This window comes from Populus alba, chromosome 10 (assembly GCF_005239225.2).
Source record: "Populus alba chromosome 10, ASM523922v2, whole genome shotgun sequence".
NCBI lineage: Eukaryota > Viridiplantae > Streptophyta > Magnoliopsida > Malpighiales > Salicaceae > Populus > Populus alba.
In genome coordinates, this window is record NC_133293.1 from 3,602,060 (window position 1) to 3,616,937 (window position 14,878).

At 36.9% G+C, this 14,878-nt stretch overlaps 1 protein-coding gene across 1 annotated transcript; it reads right to left on the reverse strand.

The window, feature by feature from the left end:
- Positions 1–4,155: 4,155 nt before the first annotated feature.
- LOC118034541 (G-type lectin S-receptor-like serine/threonine-protein kinase At4g27290) lies at positions 4,156–11,142 on the reverse strand. Its single transcript, XM_035039872.2, has 10 exons — positions 10,856–11,142; positions 9,413–9,839; positions 8,215–8,434; positions 6,657–7,865; positions 6,171–6,311; positions 5,768–5,913; positions 5,319–5,529; positions 4,781–5,018; positions 4,586–4,703; positions 4,156–4,479 (listed from the first exon to the last, which is right to left on the reverse strand). Exons 1-10 carry the CDS (start codon positions 11,140–11,142, stop codon positions 4,156–4,158), a joined length of 3,321 nt encoding a protein of 1,106 aa, XP_034895763.2.
- Between the last annotated feature and the right edge of the window lie 3,736 nt (positions 11,143–14,878).

The following is a 14,878-nucleotide window of genomic DNA, read 5'->3' on the forward strand; positions in this document are numbered from 1 at the left end:
TGAATATTTGAATTTTTTTGAATTTTTTGAATTTGTTGAATATTTGTTAATTTAATTGTTAGTCTATATTTTTTTTAATTTATTGAATATAATTTATTTTTGTATTGCCTATATAATTATTGATTAATTTATTGAATTAATATTGTTAATGTTGAATTTACCTTAGAATTAATAATTGCGTTTGTTGGAATAATTATTGATTTCCAATTTAATTTATTTACTTTTAATTTATTTTTAGTTGTTTTTATTTTTGTTATGTTGTTGTTTTGGTGTTTTTTTTGGTAATGTAGATAAAGTTTTGAATTTGTCACATTATTAAGGTATGTATATTCCATTCCTTTTATTGATGTAGGTTTTTTTTTTGAATTTTTTGAATATTTTTTATTGTTTTGTTGTCATAATTATAATGATGAATTTGTTGAATTATAATTGTTAATGTTGAATTATAATGATTAATTTGTTGAAGTATAATTTGTTGAATTTATTGAATTTATTTTTTGTCATATTTTTTATTGTTTTGAATATAATTATTGATTAATTTGTTGAATTATAATTGTTAATGTTGAATTGTAATGATTAATTTGTTGAATTATAATTTGTTGAATTTATTGAATTTATTTTTTGTCATATTTTTTATTGTTTTGAATATAATTATTGATTAATTTGTTGAATTATAATTGTTAATGTTGAATTGTAATGATTAATTTGTTGAATTTATTGAATTTATTTTTTGTCATATTTTTTATTGTTTTGAATATAATTATTGATTAATTTGTGAATTGTAATTGTTAACGTTGAATTTATCTTAGGATTAATAGTTGAATATGTTGGAATAATTAGTATAGATTGGTTCAATTGGTTATGGCTATTGTTAATATTTGCAGGTTTGTGGATTTGGGTAGTATCCAGTATAGGGGAGGTGTTGCCGATTTTTTTTTAACTTTTGAATTTTATTATACAATTATTAATATAAAATTGTTTAGATGCGCAAAATGAAAACCAGTGCTGGTCGTTCACGTCCAATCGAATCAAGTTCGTCTAGCAGCGATGATGATGTTTCCTTAGGTGCCTCTCAAGAAGAGGCACCTACACCACCTGCGCCGTCAACCGATGCTGTCTCTTCCAGCGATGTTTCACATCGCAGAAGCGGCGTGCCTTCGAAGCGGAATCAATTTACCTGCCAGTACGAGGCACAGTGGAAGGATGATCTTTCAATGTAAGTTTGTTAAGGTTTTAGTTTTTTTTATATAAAAAAAAAAAATTTAAAACATAATTTATGAAGTAATCACAAATTAATTTCATTTCTTTTCAGGTTCACAAACATTGAGGCCGCTCGAGTAATATCATCGGCGTTTAAAGCGTCGATGGAGATTCCATTGTTTCAATGGAGTCAGATATCCAGACATCCTGAATGGATGCCTCCAATCAATGTATGGTTTCGTAGATTTGAGGTTCGTGTTAATATATAATTTTCAGCTTATTTCTAATAAATTCTAGTTATAATTGTAAATAAATTATTAACATTTTAAAAAATTATTTTTTTATATACAACATCGATTCTATTAGGACGATGAACATGACACTGTTGTGAGGAGGGTGTGGGAAAATCACGCGGCAATTAGGTAACATCGAAAACAATACGACTTTTTTTTACATAATTATTTATGTTTCGAAATGTAATTTTTTCGTGCGTGAATTAGGTTGCGTGATTTTTGGTATGACACCCAGAAAAAAGCAAAAAAAACAGCGAGGGATAAGGGGTTCCAAGGCTGCAACGATGTTGCGGTTTGGAGGGATTTCAAACCAATATACATCCTGGAAGATATATGGCCGCACTATCTTCAGCACGTGACGTCTGAGCGGTTCACTCGACGCTCACAGTCCGGTGCTGGCAACCGGAATCGGCCAATTCATGGCTCGATGACAACGCACACCGGCGGCTCCGTTCCGTTTTCTGCACATGCGAAACGAATGGTAAGATTAATTTAAATGAAATATATCGTTCAATTAATTTGTTGTTAATACATTTTTTTCATTATAGGCTACGTCTCTTAGACGTGAGCCGAGCCCTATGGAGCTGTTTGTGGAGACGCACGTGCGAAGTCATGACCGCCAAAAGGGGACGCAACAGTTCGTTGACAACCGTGCTCAACATTTTGTGGTATGTTTGTTCAACCATTTTATTTTGTAAGTTATTATTATGTTTATTGAATTGAATATGATGATTTGTTTTTTCAAGAGACCTATAATAATCGGTTGAGGGAGAGATACGGGGACGATCCATCGACCCATCCGGAATTCGATCCGGATTTGTGGATGGAGGCTGGATCGTCAGGTGGACCCGATAAAAATCGGGTTTACGGGCTCTCCAACACTACCGCGACCAACTTGCGGTCGACCGGTACTGCTTCAACCGCTGGGAGCTCCCAATCTGTATCGAGCTCCCAATCTGAGGAGTTTGTGGCCTTGCAGCAAAGGTGCGACCACCTATCAGAGGCATACACACAACTCAAAGAAGAGCAAAGATTGGCGAACGAACAACACAGAGCAGAGTCTGAACAACAAAGAGCGGCCTATGAAGAGCTTCGGCAAATGGTCATGAACATGACACAAGGTGGAACATGTGCGCCTAATCCTTTTTGGCCGCCTAACCCCCATCCTCCTCCTCCTCCACCTTTATATTAATTTTTAATAAACATTATTTACATTTAAAATTTTGTTTAATGTTTTTTTGAAACACATTCATTTTGTAATGAATATTATTTCACTTTGAGTTTTTGTTGCTTAATATAAATTTTATTTGCATAATTGGTTTGTATTACCATTAATTTATATTATTTTTTCAAAATAATTTAAAAAAAATTAAAAAAAAAACAATTACACAGGGATTTACCGACGGAAAAACTCCGTCGGCATTGGACAGTGTCTGCCACCGTCACTGACCATCACCGACGGAACAAATCCGTCGGTATACATTTACCGACGGCAATATTCGGTCGGTATAAAATATCACCGACACCTTTGCCGAAGGAGTTAGTCCGTCGGTATTTTTATAACACCGACGGAAAATATTCCATCGGTATATTCCAAGCGGGAAACTTTTTTTTTTTGGCGCGCACGGTCCGTCGGTAAAACCGTCGGTAAAAGTTTTTTTTGTATTTCCGACCGATATAGCGACGGAATGTGGAATTACCGACAAAAGGTATTCCGACGGGAGTATGCCGTCGGTAATATAGTCGGTAAATACTTTACCGACGAAAGTTCTATCACACACCGACGGAATATTTCTGTCGGTAAAACTGTGAAATCTTGTAGTGTTTGTAGCTTTAAATTAGATGTCTTTTGAGCTCAAAAAACCTGTTCAGATCTACAAAAATCTTTCTAGAAAAAAACTAATTAGTTTTAAAATTCATGGATTGGACTAGTAATTCCTAAAGGACTAGACCCAAACTCAAATTTAAGTTGGGATAAAATAATGTTTTAGAGTGCAAAAAGTCATTTTACAATAAACCCAAGTTTAGACCTTAGTCAAGCCGAGCTGAGAGTCTATTTTGCTTAAATTCCTTCCCTCTAAAAGCTTGAGAGATATCTGAGTAAAATTTTAAATTTTCAACATTTTATTATATAAATATAAAAAAAATTTGTTTGTTTATTATGTAGAATAAAAGTGTTTTTAGAGTTATTTTTGCTTTACTAAAATATATTAATTACACGAATTATTTGAAATTAATTTTTTTATATATAATTTATTTAAATTAAGTTAATGTTTTTTTTTTTTTAAAAAAGCAAGGAGTAAAAGAGGGAGGAGGAGGAGGAGGAGGAAAAAAAGAAGAAGCCAAGTCAGAGCCGTCCATTTACATTAAAAAAAAAAAAAAAAACATCGAAGGAGGTAGAATTGTTCTAGAAAAAAGCTAAACTTGTTGTTATATATATATTCTGAAAAACTACTAATAAGACAAACATTTTATATTTTCTCTTTCAGTGATGGAATTTCCAATAATCTCACTAATCTGTAAACAAAAGGATGAATGATTTCCAAGAAATTAACCTTGCCACGGAAAACATACAGCAGAGTTTTTATGAGCACACGATCACAAACATCAAGCGACACAAAACAAGCACACAAGTTTTCATAAAAATAAAAATACAAGTAATCTATCTTGCCTCTAACAATGAAACTGAGCATACGTTCGCCGAAGGTAGTTTGCTCTGCCTCGATGAATTGCTTGCTTCAACAAGATCCCTCTCAGTGAAGAATCCTGGTTGTTTAGGATGAGGCAATTCATCTTCATTACCCAACATCAAAACCACATATAACATGTTTGGTCTATCTTCTGGATTTTCTTGCACACACAACAGCCCCACATGAATTGAACGTAGTACTTCAGACAAATAGGGTGTTTCAACTTTTGATCCCGCAGCCAGTTCCAGAGGCCTGCCTTGTTTGAACAGTATCCAAGCCTGATAAGCAAAACCATGCTGTCAATAACACATTGAAGATTTAAAGTGTTCAGGTCTCATTAAACATGTGCGGGCATATGGTATCTGGAATATATTGAAGTTAAAGATAATCTGTGACACCTACATGCTCAATAAGGTTGAGGTGGTGATCTGGATGACGGAATCCTCTGCTCTTATAGCTGAAGACGTCTGATTTTAGCGAGTAGAGTCCATAATTTGCGTACTCTGGAGATATGTAACCACTGCATGTATTCATAGAATTTTAAGTTTCATTTGCAGACTTTGAAGATAAAATGCGTATGATAGAAATGACACTTACTACGTTCCAGCCACTTTATTAGTATTGGCTTCAGTTTCATTTTCTCCAAAACTTCTAGCCAGGCCAAAGTCTGAGATTTTTGGATTCATTTCGTGATCCAACAAAATATTGCTGGTTTTCAGATCTCTGTGGATTATTCTTAGTCTCGAATCTTGGTGAAGATAAAGGAGTCCTCGAGCAATCCCGTTGATGATGTTGTAGCGCTTAGACCAATCTAGTAGCAAGCTTCGAGTCTCATCTGCCCAAGTCAATCCATTACATCTCTTATCAGACTCATAAATGTTGGTGAAGGAACAAGAAAAAAGGAGATGATAAGTTACGATCAATGAATTTTGAGTTACAATTACATATGCATATATGGCAGAATTTGTCAGCATGAAAGTGGAAAACTCTGCCCCTGCAAAGCCACCTTCCCAAGGGCTTTGAACGATGCTCAATAGATGGCTAAACAATTGATGTCAAATCCATTTTGGAAGCTCAATAGTGCTAAATTTGAAACATTGGATTAGGTTTTTGAAAAGTTTTGTGAGATTCATACCAAAAATGTAGAAGTCCAAGCTTTTGTTAGGCAAAAGCTCGTAGACCAATATATTTTCATCTCCTTCAATGCAGCATCCAAGAAGCCTCACTAGATTCCGGTGCTGAAGTTTCACGATATGTTTGACTTCATTTTTGAACTCATCAAGTCCTTGTCTTGAATTCTTAGAGAGCCTCTTGACAGCTATTTCTCGTCCATCTGTTAATGTTCCCTGTAAATAATAACTCAGCATCATAAGCAAATCAGACGTTGTCTGCTGAATTCTCAGAGAATTTCATGCAGCTTGTATCTGTTCAGGAATTCTTTCCAATCAGTCATCCTTTTATGCTAAAAAAAGGTTGGTTCTGTAGTGGAACAATTTCAATACCACAGAACTCCATTGGTTCCTGGAGTTTGTACCATGAAAAGTCAGAAGCTATATTGCACGGCTGTTTAACGATAATTATTACCTTATAAACAGGTCCGAAATCCCCTTCTCCTAGTTTATTGGATACAGAAAAGTTATTTGTTGCACAAGCCAACTCATCCATGTTAAAGAAGGGTAATTCTAGTTCTTCCTTCAAGTCCTTGTTATTTGATCTTCTTTGCAAATTACCTGTCATTTTTCCTTGCCAGGATAACTGTTATGATTGTTGAAAACATAGAAAGAAAGACAAAAGGATCTCTATTTGCTGCTAAACTCAAGATTTTTATAGCATCAAACAAAACTGGGCTTTGAACAACTTACAGTCATACCTTATATTACTGAAAATCAAATTCAATTTTTTTTATTTTTAAAAACCAATCTTGCTATCTGATGATCCAGGACTGGTGCGATAGGAATACTTAGATTTTGATGGTGTGAATACGTACTGTTTTTCTGCTGCTTCTTTTTCCAAACATACAAGACCAAGCATAGGCCAATGCACAGAATCCCAGTGGACAACACAGAGCTTACTATGATCCTTTTCTTCACTTTGGATTTGCTATTAACCTTCGCAGAGTCACCGTTATCTATAAAAAGAGGAAATGCCAAATGCCTTCTGTATTTGTTTGGTTAGTTATTATGGCTGGAAAGTTTTCATTGGCCATATAAGATCTGGATCATTCAAGCAAGGAAACTCTGTTGCTGATAGCCTTGCAAGGAAAGGTTTGGATACGCTCAGAGATTAAAGCTGAAGGAAACTCTGTTGCTGATAGCCTTGCAAGGAAAGGTTTGGATACGCTCAGAGACTATATAGCTTGGTTTTAAGATTTTTAAACGTTGTATCAGCTTACTAGTTTGAATATATTTCGAATTTTAATAATAATAATAAGAAGAAAAAAAACGACTTCTCTAATCTGAGGAAAAATTCATACCTAGTTCCGATGCAGCCATCCGTATAAAAATGTCTTCCTCATTTTGAAGGAAAGTTCTCATATCAATCAAATCATTGAACCAAAGCAAGCAAACGCTTCCTCCATCCCTGATGTCCAAGTTTGCATACGCAGTACAGCTGCAGTTCTTCAAGCATGTGTTCTTGCACTCCTCCAGGTTCATACTCCTGTTGAACCATGATTTTCTTGTCTCGGGCATCTTCAAACCTCTGAGCTTCCGAAACCCATCTCTGGAACCATTTAGTGCAGTCTTTCTAACGCAACCACTTGACCAATCTGTCTTCTTCCAGTCTCTTGGAACTTTTGGTACAAATCCATTCAAGCAATCGCAAACTGGAGAGTGGTCAATGCTACAGATACCATTTGCGCCACAGAGGTTATAACGCTCACAATTATCTGTATTTGCTGTCGAGTAAAGAAACCAGCTTTGGGTTTGCTCCATCCACAGAAGGAGCATGAAATCACAACTCTGAATTAAGACGACTCTCCAATGCGTTGAGTTATTAACAAGATTTTCTCTGTAAAATATCTCCTTATCATTAAAAACAAATTCAAATGTGTATATTGGATTTGGTTTTAACCGAGGCAAGCCACTGAACCCCAGCCCATTCCATGGCCCAGCTCGATACTTCACCTTTGAATCTTCCAACGCTCCATACTCCGGATATCCACCAGGAATAAGGGCGCCTGTAACATTACCTCTGGAAGGATCATCTTGTGACTTACATGATGTCAAGTGCCACTCCATGCCAGTTATTATATTCCGTCCTACCTTCATGCCCGGTAATAGTGTGTTAGATCGATGTTCAAAACTCTGCCACAAGGAATTTTCCATGTTATTATCACCCTCCTCTTTCACAACAAGGTTTCCTGAATCCAAAAGCTGTGCAACTGGATTCCTAGCAGGTGCTGATGTGTTGGAAGACCAAATGATGCTTCCACTACGATTGAGAAGGACAAGAAGTCCTTGGTTGGTAAGCTTTACAACTCCTGACGAATCGTTAAGTGGAGTATCTCTGTTGGCAACCCAAACTGCTGTCTGGACAGATATTTTGCCATACCATATCCCCAAGTATCGGTTTCTGGATTTCTCGGGGGTGAAAAATCCTAATTCATAGGTCCCACCAGCTGAAACTATAGTGTCTCCATCTCTAATGAACTGAGCTGTGTTTATGGTGTCAGTAGGTGTGGCTGTTCTTACACTCAGAAATGAAATGAAGCAGAAAACAAGCATGGGGATGTAATCCATTGGTGCTCTCACTTTGTCATATTAAAAAATGGCTGGCCTTGCTAGATGTGAAAATATTCGTCTCAAGGAATTCCCTATTTAACATCACAATTAGTCTACAGAGAACGCAAGACTCTGGAAATTATTGGCTCTGAAGTGACCATTGTGTTCCAAAAATGGTTGACACTGCTTTAAGACTTTAAACATCAAGCTTAAGGAATCATTTAGTTTGAAAATTGAGGCTAGTGGACTCTGAATTACGACCCTATAAGCTTAAGATCTCTTTTCCATTGCTTGAGTTCGTTGGAATACCCAATCTTGGAACACCGGATGAATCGCTAAGTGGAGTTTCTCTGTTGGCAACCCAAACTGGCGTCAGGACCGATATTGTACCATACAATATCCCCGAGTATCGGTTTCTTGATTTACCGGGGCTGAAAAATCCTAATTTATAGGTCCCACCAGCTGAAACTATGCTATCTCCATCTCTAACTGGCTGAGTTGGGTGCTTGGTGTCAGTAGGGGTGGCTACCTTTACAATCAGCAACAAAGTGAAGCAACAACGAAGCACGGAAATATAATCCATCGGCACTCTCGTGATTGTTTCAAGTAGCTCGCTTTGTTATGTTATAAAATGATTGGCCTTGCTAGATGTGAAAAATATTCGTCTTAAGAAATTGCCTATTTAACACCACAGTCAGTCTACCGGAAATCGCTCGTCGTCGGAATTTTTTTGGTTTGTGAAATTAGCATGCATAATTGACACAGATAGTCAACACTGAGAGAGGGAAGCTCCGGCGATGTCATGTATTAATGATTTTACTATGTTTAAAAATTAAAATGATAAAATGGCTCTAATATCACTTTTAAATTTTTTTCTTTTAAGATAAATTAATAATTTTATTGTACTTAAAAAATTATATATATAAAAAAGCTATAGCTCCAATCAATATAATAATAATCACTAGAGCATTTAGAAAGATAAAAATACTCCAATCAATATAATTTTAATTTTTTTACTTCAAATTAATATATTTTTAGTGTTTTCAAATTGATATACTAATATTAAAAATAATTTTAAAAAAATTAAAAATTATTATTTTAATATATTTCATAATAAAAAAAACTCTCTAAAGTGTGACAAAAACTCTGACAGAGTTGCATAACAAAGCCATTATCAGAGGCACTAAACAACTACTCGCTGGAGTTATGTCTTATGGTAACAAGATCTTCTAGTTTTTGAATGTAAAAGAGAAGAACAGAGAACAAGTTGAAGAACAGAGAAATTAGAGAAAACATGTTCTTTTATTTAAAAGGCTTATCCTTCGAGGTCTATCCTCCTAAGGTTCTGCCTTTTAATATTACACACAACCTTTATTTATACTATGTTGAGGCTTCTTGCTTACATCATGCATTACATAAGAAAGTACTGAAGCACACTTAATAATACACCCCTATAATACAAATGACAAACCATACAAACGACAAACTAGTACTAATATCAACCGACAATAGGTTCATGATCTGGAGAGAGATTCTGATCTGATAGGGTGTCCTGATCACGAATAGCTTGGACTTGTAGGGCCAACACATATTCATCATCAGCAAGCATTTCCATCTCATGTGGTTCCAACAGCTTTGGTATGCCCAGAATTATCTGCTTCAGTTTTTTGTTTTTGTATTGCATTTGCAAGTCATGGAGATGAGCAGTGTATTTAGGGTCATAGAAGTCATAATCAATTTCTTCATCAGGGTCTATTCCTTTGGGCCACACTTCATCCGGAATAATGTTGTTTTTGAGGCACACAGTTTTTTGCAAGGTCCTGAGTTCTGGGAGGTTATCCAAGGGGTTTTCATACAAGGAATATGTATGAGTTTTGTAGAGTTCAGCTTGTGGAAAACTCATGACCAGATTATCTGCAGAAGCTTTGAAGGGCCTGTGGAATGTGAAAATAGAAAATAAATGAGCAAAAGCTTGCTTAACAGACTTATTGCAACGCAGATTGCGATGTACTTCAATCCAGCAGGTTTGTGGTTGTGAGAACTTGGATTTCTCCTGTTCAAGAAGGGAGATCCATTGGGTTGGGTTGTGGAACCAAGTGAGGAATTTAAGGGTGTAGTACCAAGAGTCCGCTGGCCATGAAGAGGGTGTTTGAGAGTGTGGTAGCGGTTGCTTTTCAAATAGCTTTTCGTGCTGAAAAGCATGCCAATAATGTTTTTTTTTATTTTTAAAAAATTATTTTTGATATCAGCACATCCAAAATGATCCAGAAAGTACAAACCACACTTAATTTTAGCAAAAAAAAATATTTGAAATTTTGTAAAAAGCAGGTTGGACCGCAGTCCCAAACGGCTTAGGTGAAGTCTTGAGGAACCGAGAGAGAAAATAGTCAGTAGGAAACTCTATAGCAACATGATAGAGGTGGAAGAGATACCACAAGAAAAAGTAGAGTTCTTTGGGAAACAAGCCAGAGGGTTTGAAAGTGAAAAGGTGGATGAAAGGGTACTTGGGATGGATGCCCAGGCTTTGGAAACAAAGGGAAGTCATATCATAATGAAGGAGGAGGTGGTCTTTGAGGCTAAATAATTTGTCTTTGGCCTGCAGGTTAAGAGTGTGGTTAAGGACCATGTCTTGAGCAAGAGAGGGCAAATCATCTGTAGGGAAGTTTTGTTCAGGCGGAGGTGGATTGGAAGAGGGGCCATAAGGATCAGTGGAAGGAGTAATGTTTAAGATTTAGGTGGTCTGGTAAGCATGTCTGGAATCAAGTTCTTGGTTCCCTTTATATGCTCGACGGTGAAGGTGTACTTGGAAAACCACTATGCTAATCTCAGAAGTTGTGGATGAGGAAGCATCTTGCGTCTGAACTGTAGCATTTTTGGAAAAGAGGAACAGTCCATAATTACTGTAAAGTGATAAGCTGCCAGGTGAAATTCAAATTTTTGGATGCCATACTTTACAACTAATATTTCCTTGAAAGTGGAGTGATAGTGAGTTTCTGACTCCTTGAAAGACCCACTTTTGTAACCATATATGTGTTGGTGGCCATCCTTATCTTCAAGAAGGACAGCACTCCAGTACTGGTCACTGGCATCAGTTTGGAGTATGTGGTGTCCTGTTGATGGAATGACTAAGGCGGGCAGATTTTGTGTGGCTGTCTTTAATTTCTTGACAGCTTGTGTCTGCTTTTCTGTCCAAGGGTCCGCATCTTTTTTGAGCATGAGCTGAAGTGGCCTTGTCATTTGTGCAACTCGAGGAATAAAATTTCTAAGATATTGAACAATGCCCAAAAACTATTGAACTTGCTTTCTCGTGAGGGGGCCATCTGAAATCTTTTAAAGTTCTTCAGCTATATAGGTGCTAGGTGTATAAGCACCATCTGCAAAGACCATGCCAAGAAATTCAATTTCCTTCTGACAGATGAGCATCTTACTTTCAGAAAGCATAATGCCATGTTGGTGGACAAGCTCTGCGAATTGTTTTAACAGAGTAGCATGTGACTCCTCATCTTTTGAGAAAAGTAACACATCATCAATGTAGACTAAAGCTGAAGGGAGTATGGGTTCAAATACTCGAATCATGGCCTTTTGAAATAACGAAGGTGCCACTTTGAGATCAAAAGGCATGACTCGCCATTGGTAATGATGGTCTGGTATGCAAAAACCTGTTTTGTGACGATCTTCAGGATGAATGCCAAGTTGCCAAAAACCAGCCTTGAGATCAAACTTAGAAAATACCTTGGCATTGTGAAGACAGGAAAATAATGTCATTGTATTTGGCAAGGGGAACTTATCGTCTTGGAGGAAATGATTCAAAGGTTGATAATTAATTACCAACTTAAGCTTGCCACGTTTTTGTTCGGACCTTTTATTAACATAAAAGGCTTCACAGGACCATGGAGAATCTGTAGGTTCAATTAATCCTTGGGCCTGTAATTGGGCACATTCCTCTTGAGCCAACATTTTATGCTCAGGATTCATCCCGGAGTGACTGGCTTTGGTGGGATTGATGTCCTCATTAAGCTTGAAAGGAAGCTTAATGAAAAATTGTGGATTTTTCCATAATGGATGAGAACATTTGGCAAGAAATTCCTGATGAGAGTTTGAACATGAGTTGTGGATGATTTGAGCTTTGATGAGGGCAATATAGTCTGTGGAAAAGGGTTGCATTTCATATAATGAAGGGGTAAGAGTATAGGGAAGGAAATGGGCTTTATACTGAATACCTCAAGGAAGGCTCTTGAACTTGGATTTGAAGTAAACGTCAAACCCAATAACCAAATCTTTGCCAGGTAAAGGAGATCCAAGGACATGAGTCTTGACTGAGCATTGGGGCAAGATTTGTATGGTAATGGGCTTTTTTGTTTTGTATTGGGTGCAAAAGACTTGGTTGTCAGCAACTCGGAAGTATTCTTTATGAGTAACCCAACAATATGATGGAAGGACTTTAGGGTTAAGAATGGTTCTGTGGGCTCCTGTGTCGAACAAAGCTATGGCTTTGATGGGTTTAACATAGGTGGATGTAAGAATAGTAACAGGGGCTAAGGGTATTGGATGTGAAGGGGGAATGGTAGGTTGGGCTTGGTAAAGTTCATATATCTCATCATCAGAACTTTCATCTGCCACAGTTGTTATGGTATCAGGAGTAATCTCATCCGTGAGTGAGAATGAAGATTCGACCTCATCATCATCAGGATTGAACTTAGTATTTTGGGCCAAAAAATCAATTAACTTTGTTGTAACCCATTTTTGGGTCCCCCTGAAAAAAATAAAATAAACAGCCAAAAGAGGTTAGAAAAATAACCGGAGGTAGAAGCGCCCAGAAAACAGTCAGAAAAATGGTCAAGGAATTTAAAAATACAAGGATTAAATTTTTGATAGTATATTCTTGAAGGATGAAAGCCCTATTGAGAAGGAAAATTTGAATTTTGAGGAGAAAAGCCCAAATTTGGATGTTTATGGACTTAATTGGATTTTTATGGATTTAATTGGATTTTTATTTGAATTTATAGAAGATTTGATTCCAAGAAAAATTGATTTTTAAGTCAATTTGGGCTTTAATTTGGAGAAATTTAAGTTCTGGGGCCAAAATATATTTTTTAGGAATTTATTGGGTCAAATCAGGGGCTCAATTGCATAAATATTGAAGTTTAAGGGCCAATTAGGGACTTAATTAAGAAAATCCGAAACCAGGGACCAAATTGGAAGAGGCGCGTAAATGGAGGGGCTGTTTTGCTTTGGATCAGGGGCCTAATTGAAGAAATTGAAAGTTTATTAATCATTTGAGGGCTTAATTGCATAAATCAGAGGCCAAGGACCAAAGTGAAAAAGGCGGCCAACAAGAGGGGCGGAGACCGAAGGTGAAATAATGGAGGACTGATCTGGATTTTGGCTCCTTTAAATGAAACGGCGCGTTTTATCCAAAACGACGCCGTTTCATATATATATTAAAAAAAAAAAAAAAAAAAAGGAAGCCCAGAACGGTGTCGTTTTGAACGACACTGTTCATCTTCCTCCTTCCCCCCGTTTTTAACAGAACAGAAGAAGAAAAAAATTCGAAAATCTTCCCGCGCCTCTCTCTCTCCTCGCCCCCCCACCACCACCACCGAAAGCATCAATGGCCGACCAGCCGTTGCGTGATTGAAGGCGCACTAACGAAAGGCACGCCGGTTCCTTTTTTTTTTTTTCTTATAAATAGAGAGAGGCCGAGAGAGAGGAGGACCCGAGGATAGAGGGAGAAGAGAAATAACGCACGAAGGAGAGGGGAGAAGAGAAACAGACCGAAAGCAAGATAGAACGAAACCAAAAACAGAAAAAAAACCGAAGAGAGGAGAACCCAAAGGGAGGAGAGAGAGAGGAGACCGAAGAGAGAGAAAGAGACCCGAGAAGGGAGGAGAAGAGAGAGCAGGCACGAGAGAAAGAGAAGGGAATACTGGAATTAAACTGAAAATAAAAGAAAAAGAGAGAACCGAAACAGGGAGAAAGGAGGAGAGAGAGAGAGCGAACCGAACGCTTGGAAACAGCTGCAGCGCCGCCGCCCACGAGCCACGCCACCGCAGCACCACCACGACCGCCTCCTCCACGCCAGGTACATTTTCTTCTTCCCCCTTTGTTTTCGAAGCAGGCGTTGCCTCCTGCATGCAAAGTTTTGCATGCAGGAGGCGGGGGGAAGAAAATTAATTCCCCCCCGCTGGGCCGAGGGTGTTGGGCCAGCCCGATGCTGGCCCAACCTTGCAAGTCTGGGCCGGTCCGGGCCCAGACTGTAGGAGATCTTGGGCCGAGATCGGCCCAATTGCGTTCTGGGCCGAGGTCGGCCCGTGTGTTTTTTTTTTTTTGGGCTGAGCCTGGCCCATTTATTTGGGTCAGCCCAGCCCCATAATATAATATATTATATATTATATTTTATATATTATGATATGTTATAATATATGTATATATATAAATAATATAATAATTAAAAAAACAATTTTGAAAACATCTTAAAAAATATTGTTGATTTTTCTGCATAGTTTTGTCAAAATGGTTTAATGTTGGTTTCTATTTTTATACCGTAAAGATACAAAACCAGTGTTAAAAATAGCCGGTTTTTGTCAAAATATCAAAGATTTTCAGAATAAAAAATGTTTTTGCTTTCAAAAAAATTCTAAAAAGTCCCTAAAAATGTTGTTTGATTTTTCTGCATATTTTTATCAAAGTAGATTAATATTGGGTTGTATTTTTATACCGTAAAGATACAAGCTCGGTATTAAAATATCTGATTTTCGTCAAAAGCATAAAAAATAATATTTTCCAAAAAAAATTGTTTTTGTTTTAAAATACGGCCTAGTCTCTCCAATATATATATATAAATATTATAATATCATATTTTCACACAACAAAGGAAATTTTCAAAAACAATATATGTATTAGCATGCATTTTGGCTTTAATAACCAGTTTATTTAAGCCATGAGAACTAGGCCAATATTTCAAAAATTCTAA

Excerpts from the sequence above, each read along its gene's own strand:
- LOC118034541 (XM_035039872.2), bottom strand. The coding sequence starts at position 11,142 with ATGACAAGGCCACTTCAGCTCATGCTCAAAAAAGATGCGGACCCTTGG. Across the intron at positions 6,312-6,656 it reads GATGGCTGCATCGGAACTAG|ATAACGGTGACTCTGCGAAG; the intron begins GTATGAATTTTT and ends CTCTTTTTATAG. Across the intron at positions 5,530-5,767 it reads ATTTCGGACCTGTTTATAAG|GGAACATTAACAGATGGACG; the intron begins GTAATAATTATC and ends TATTATTTACAG.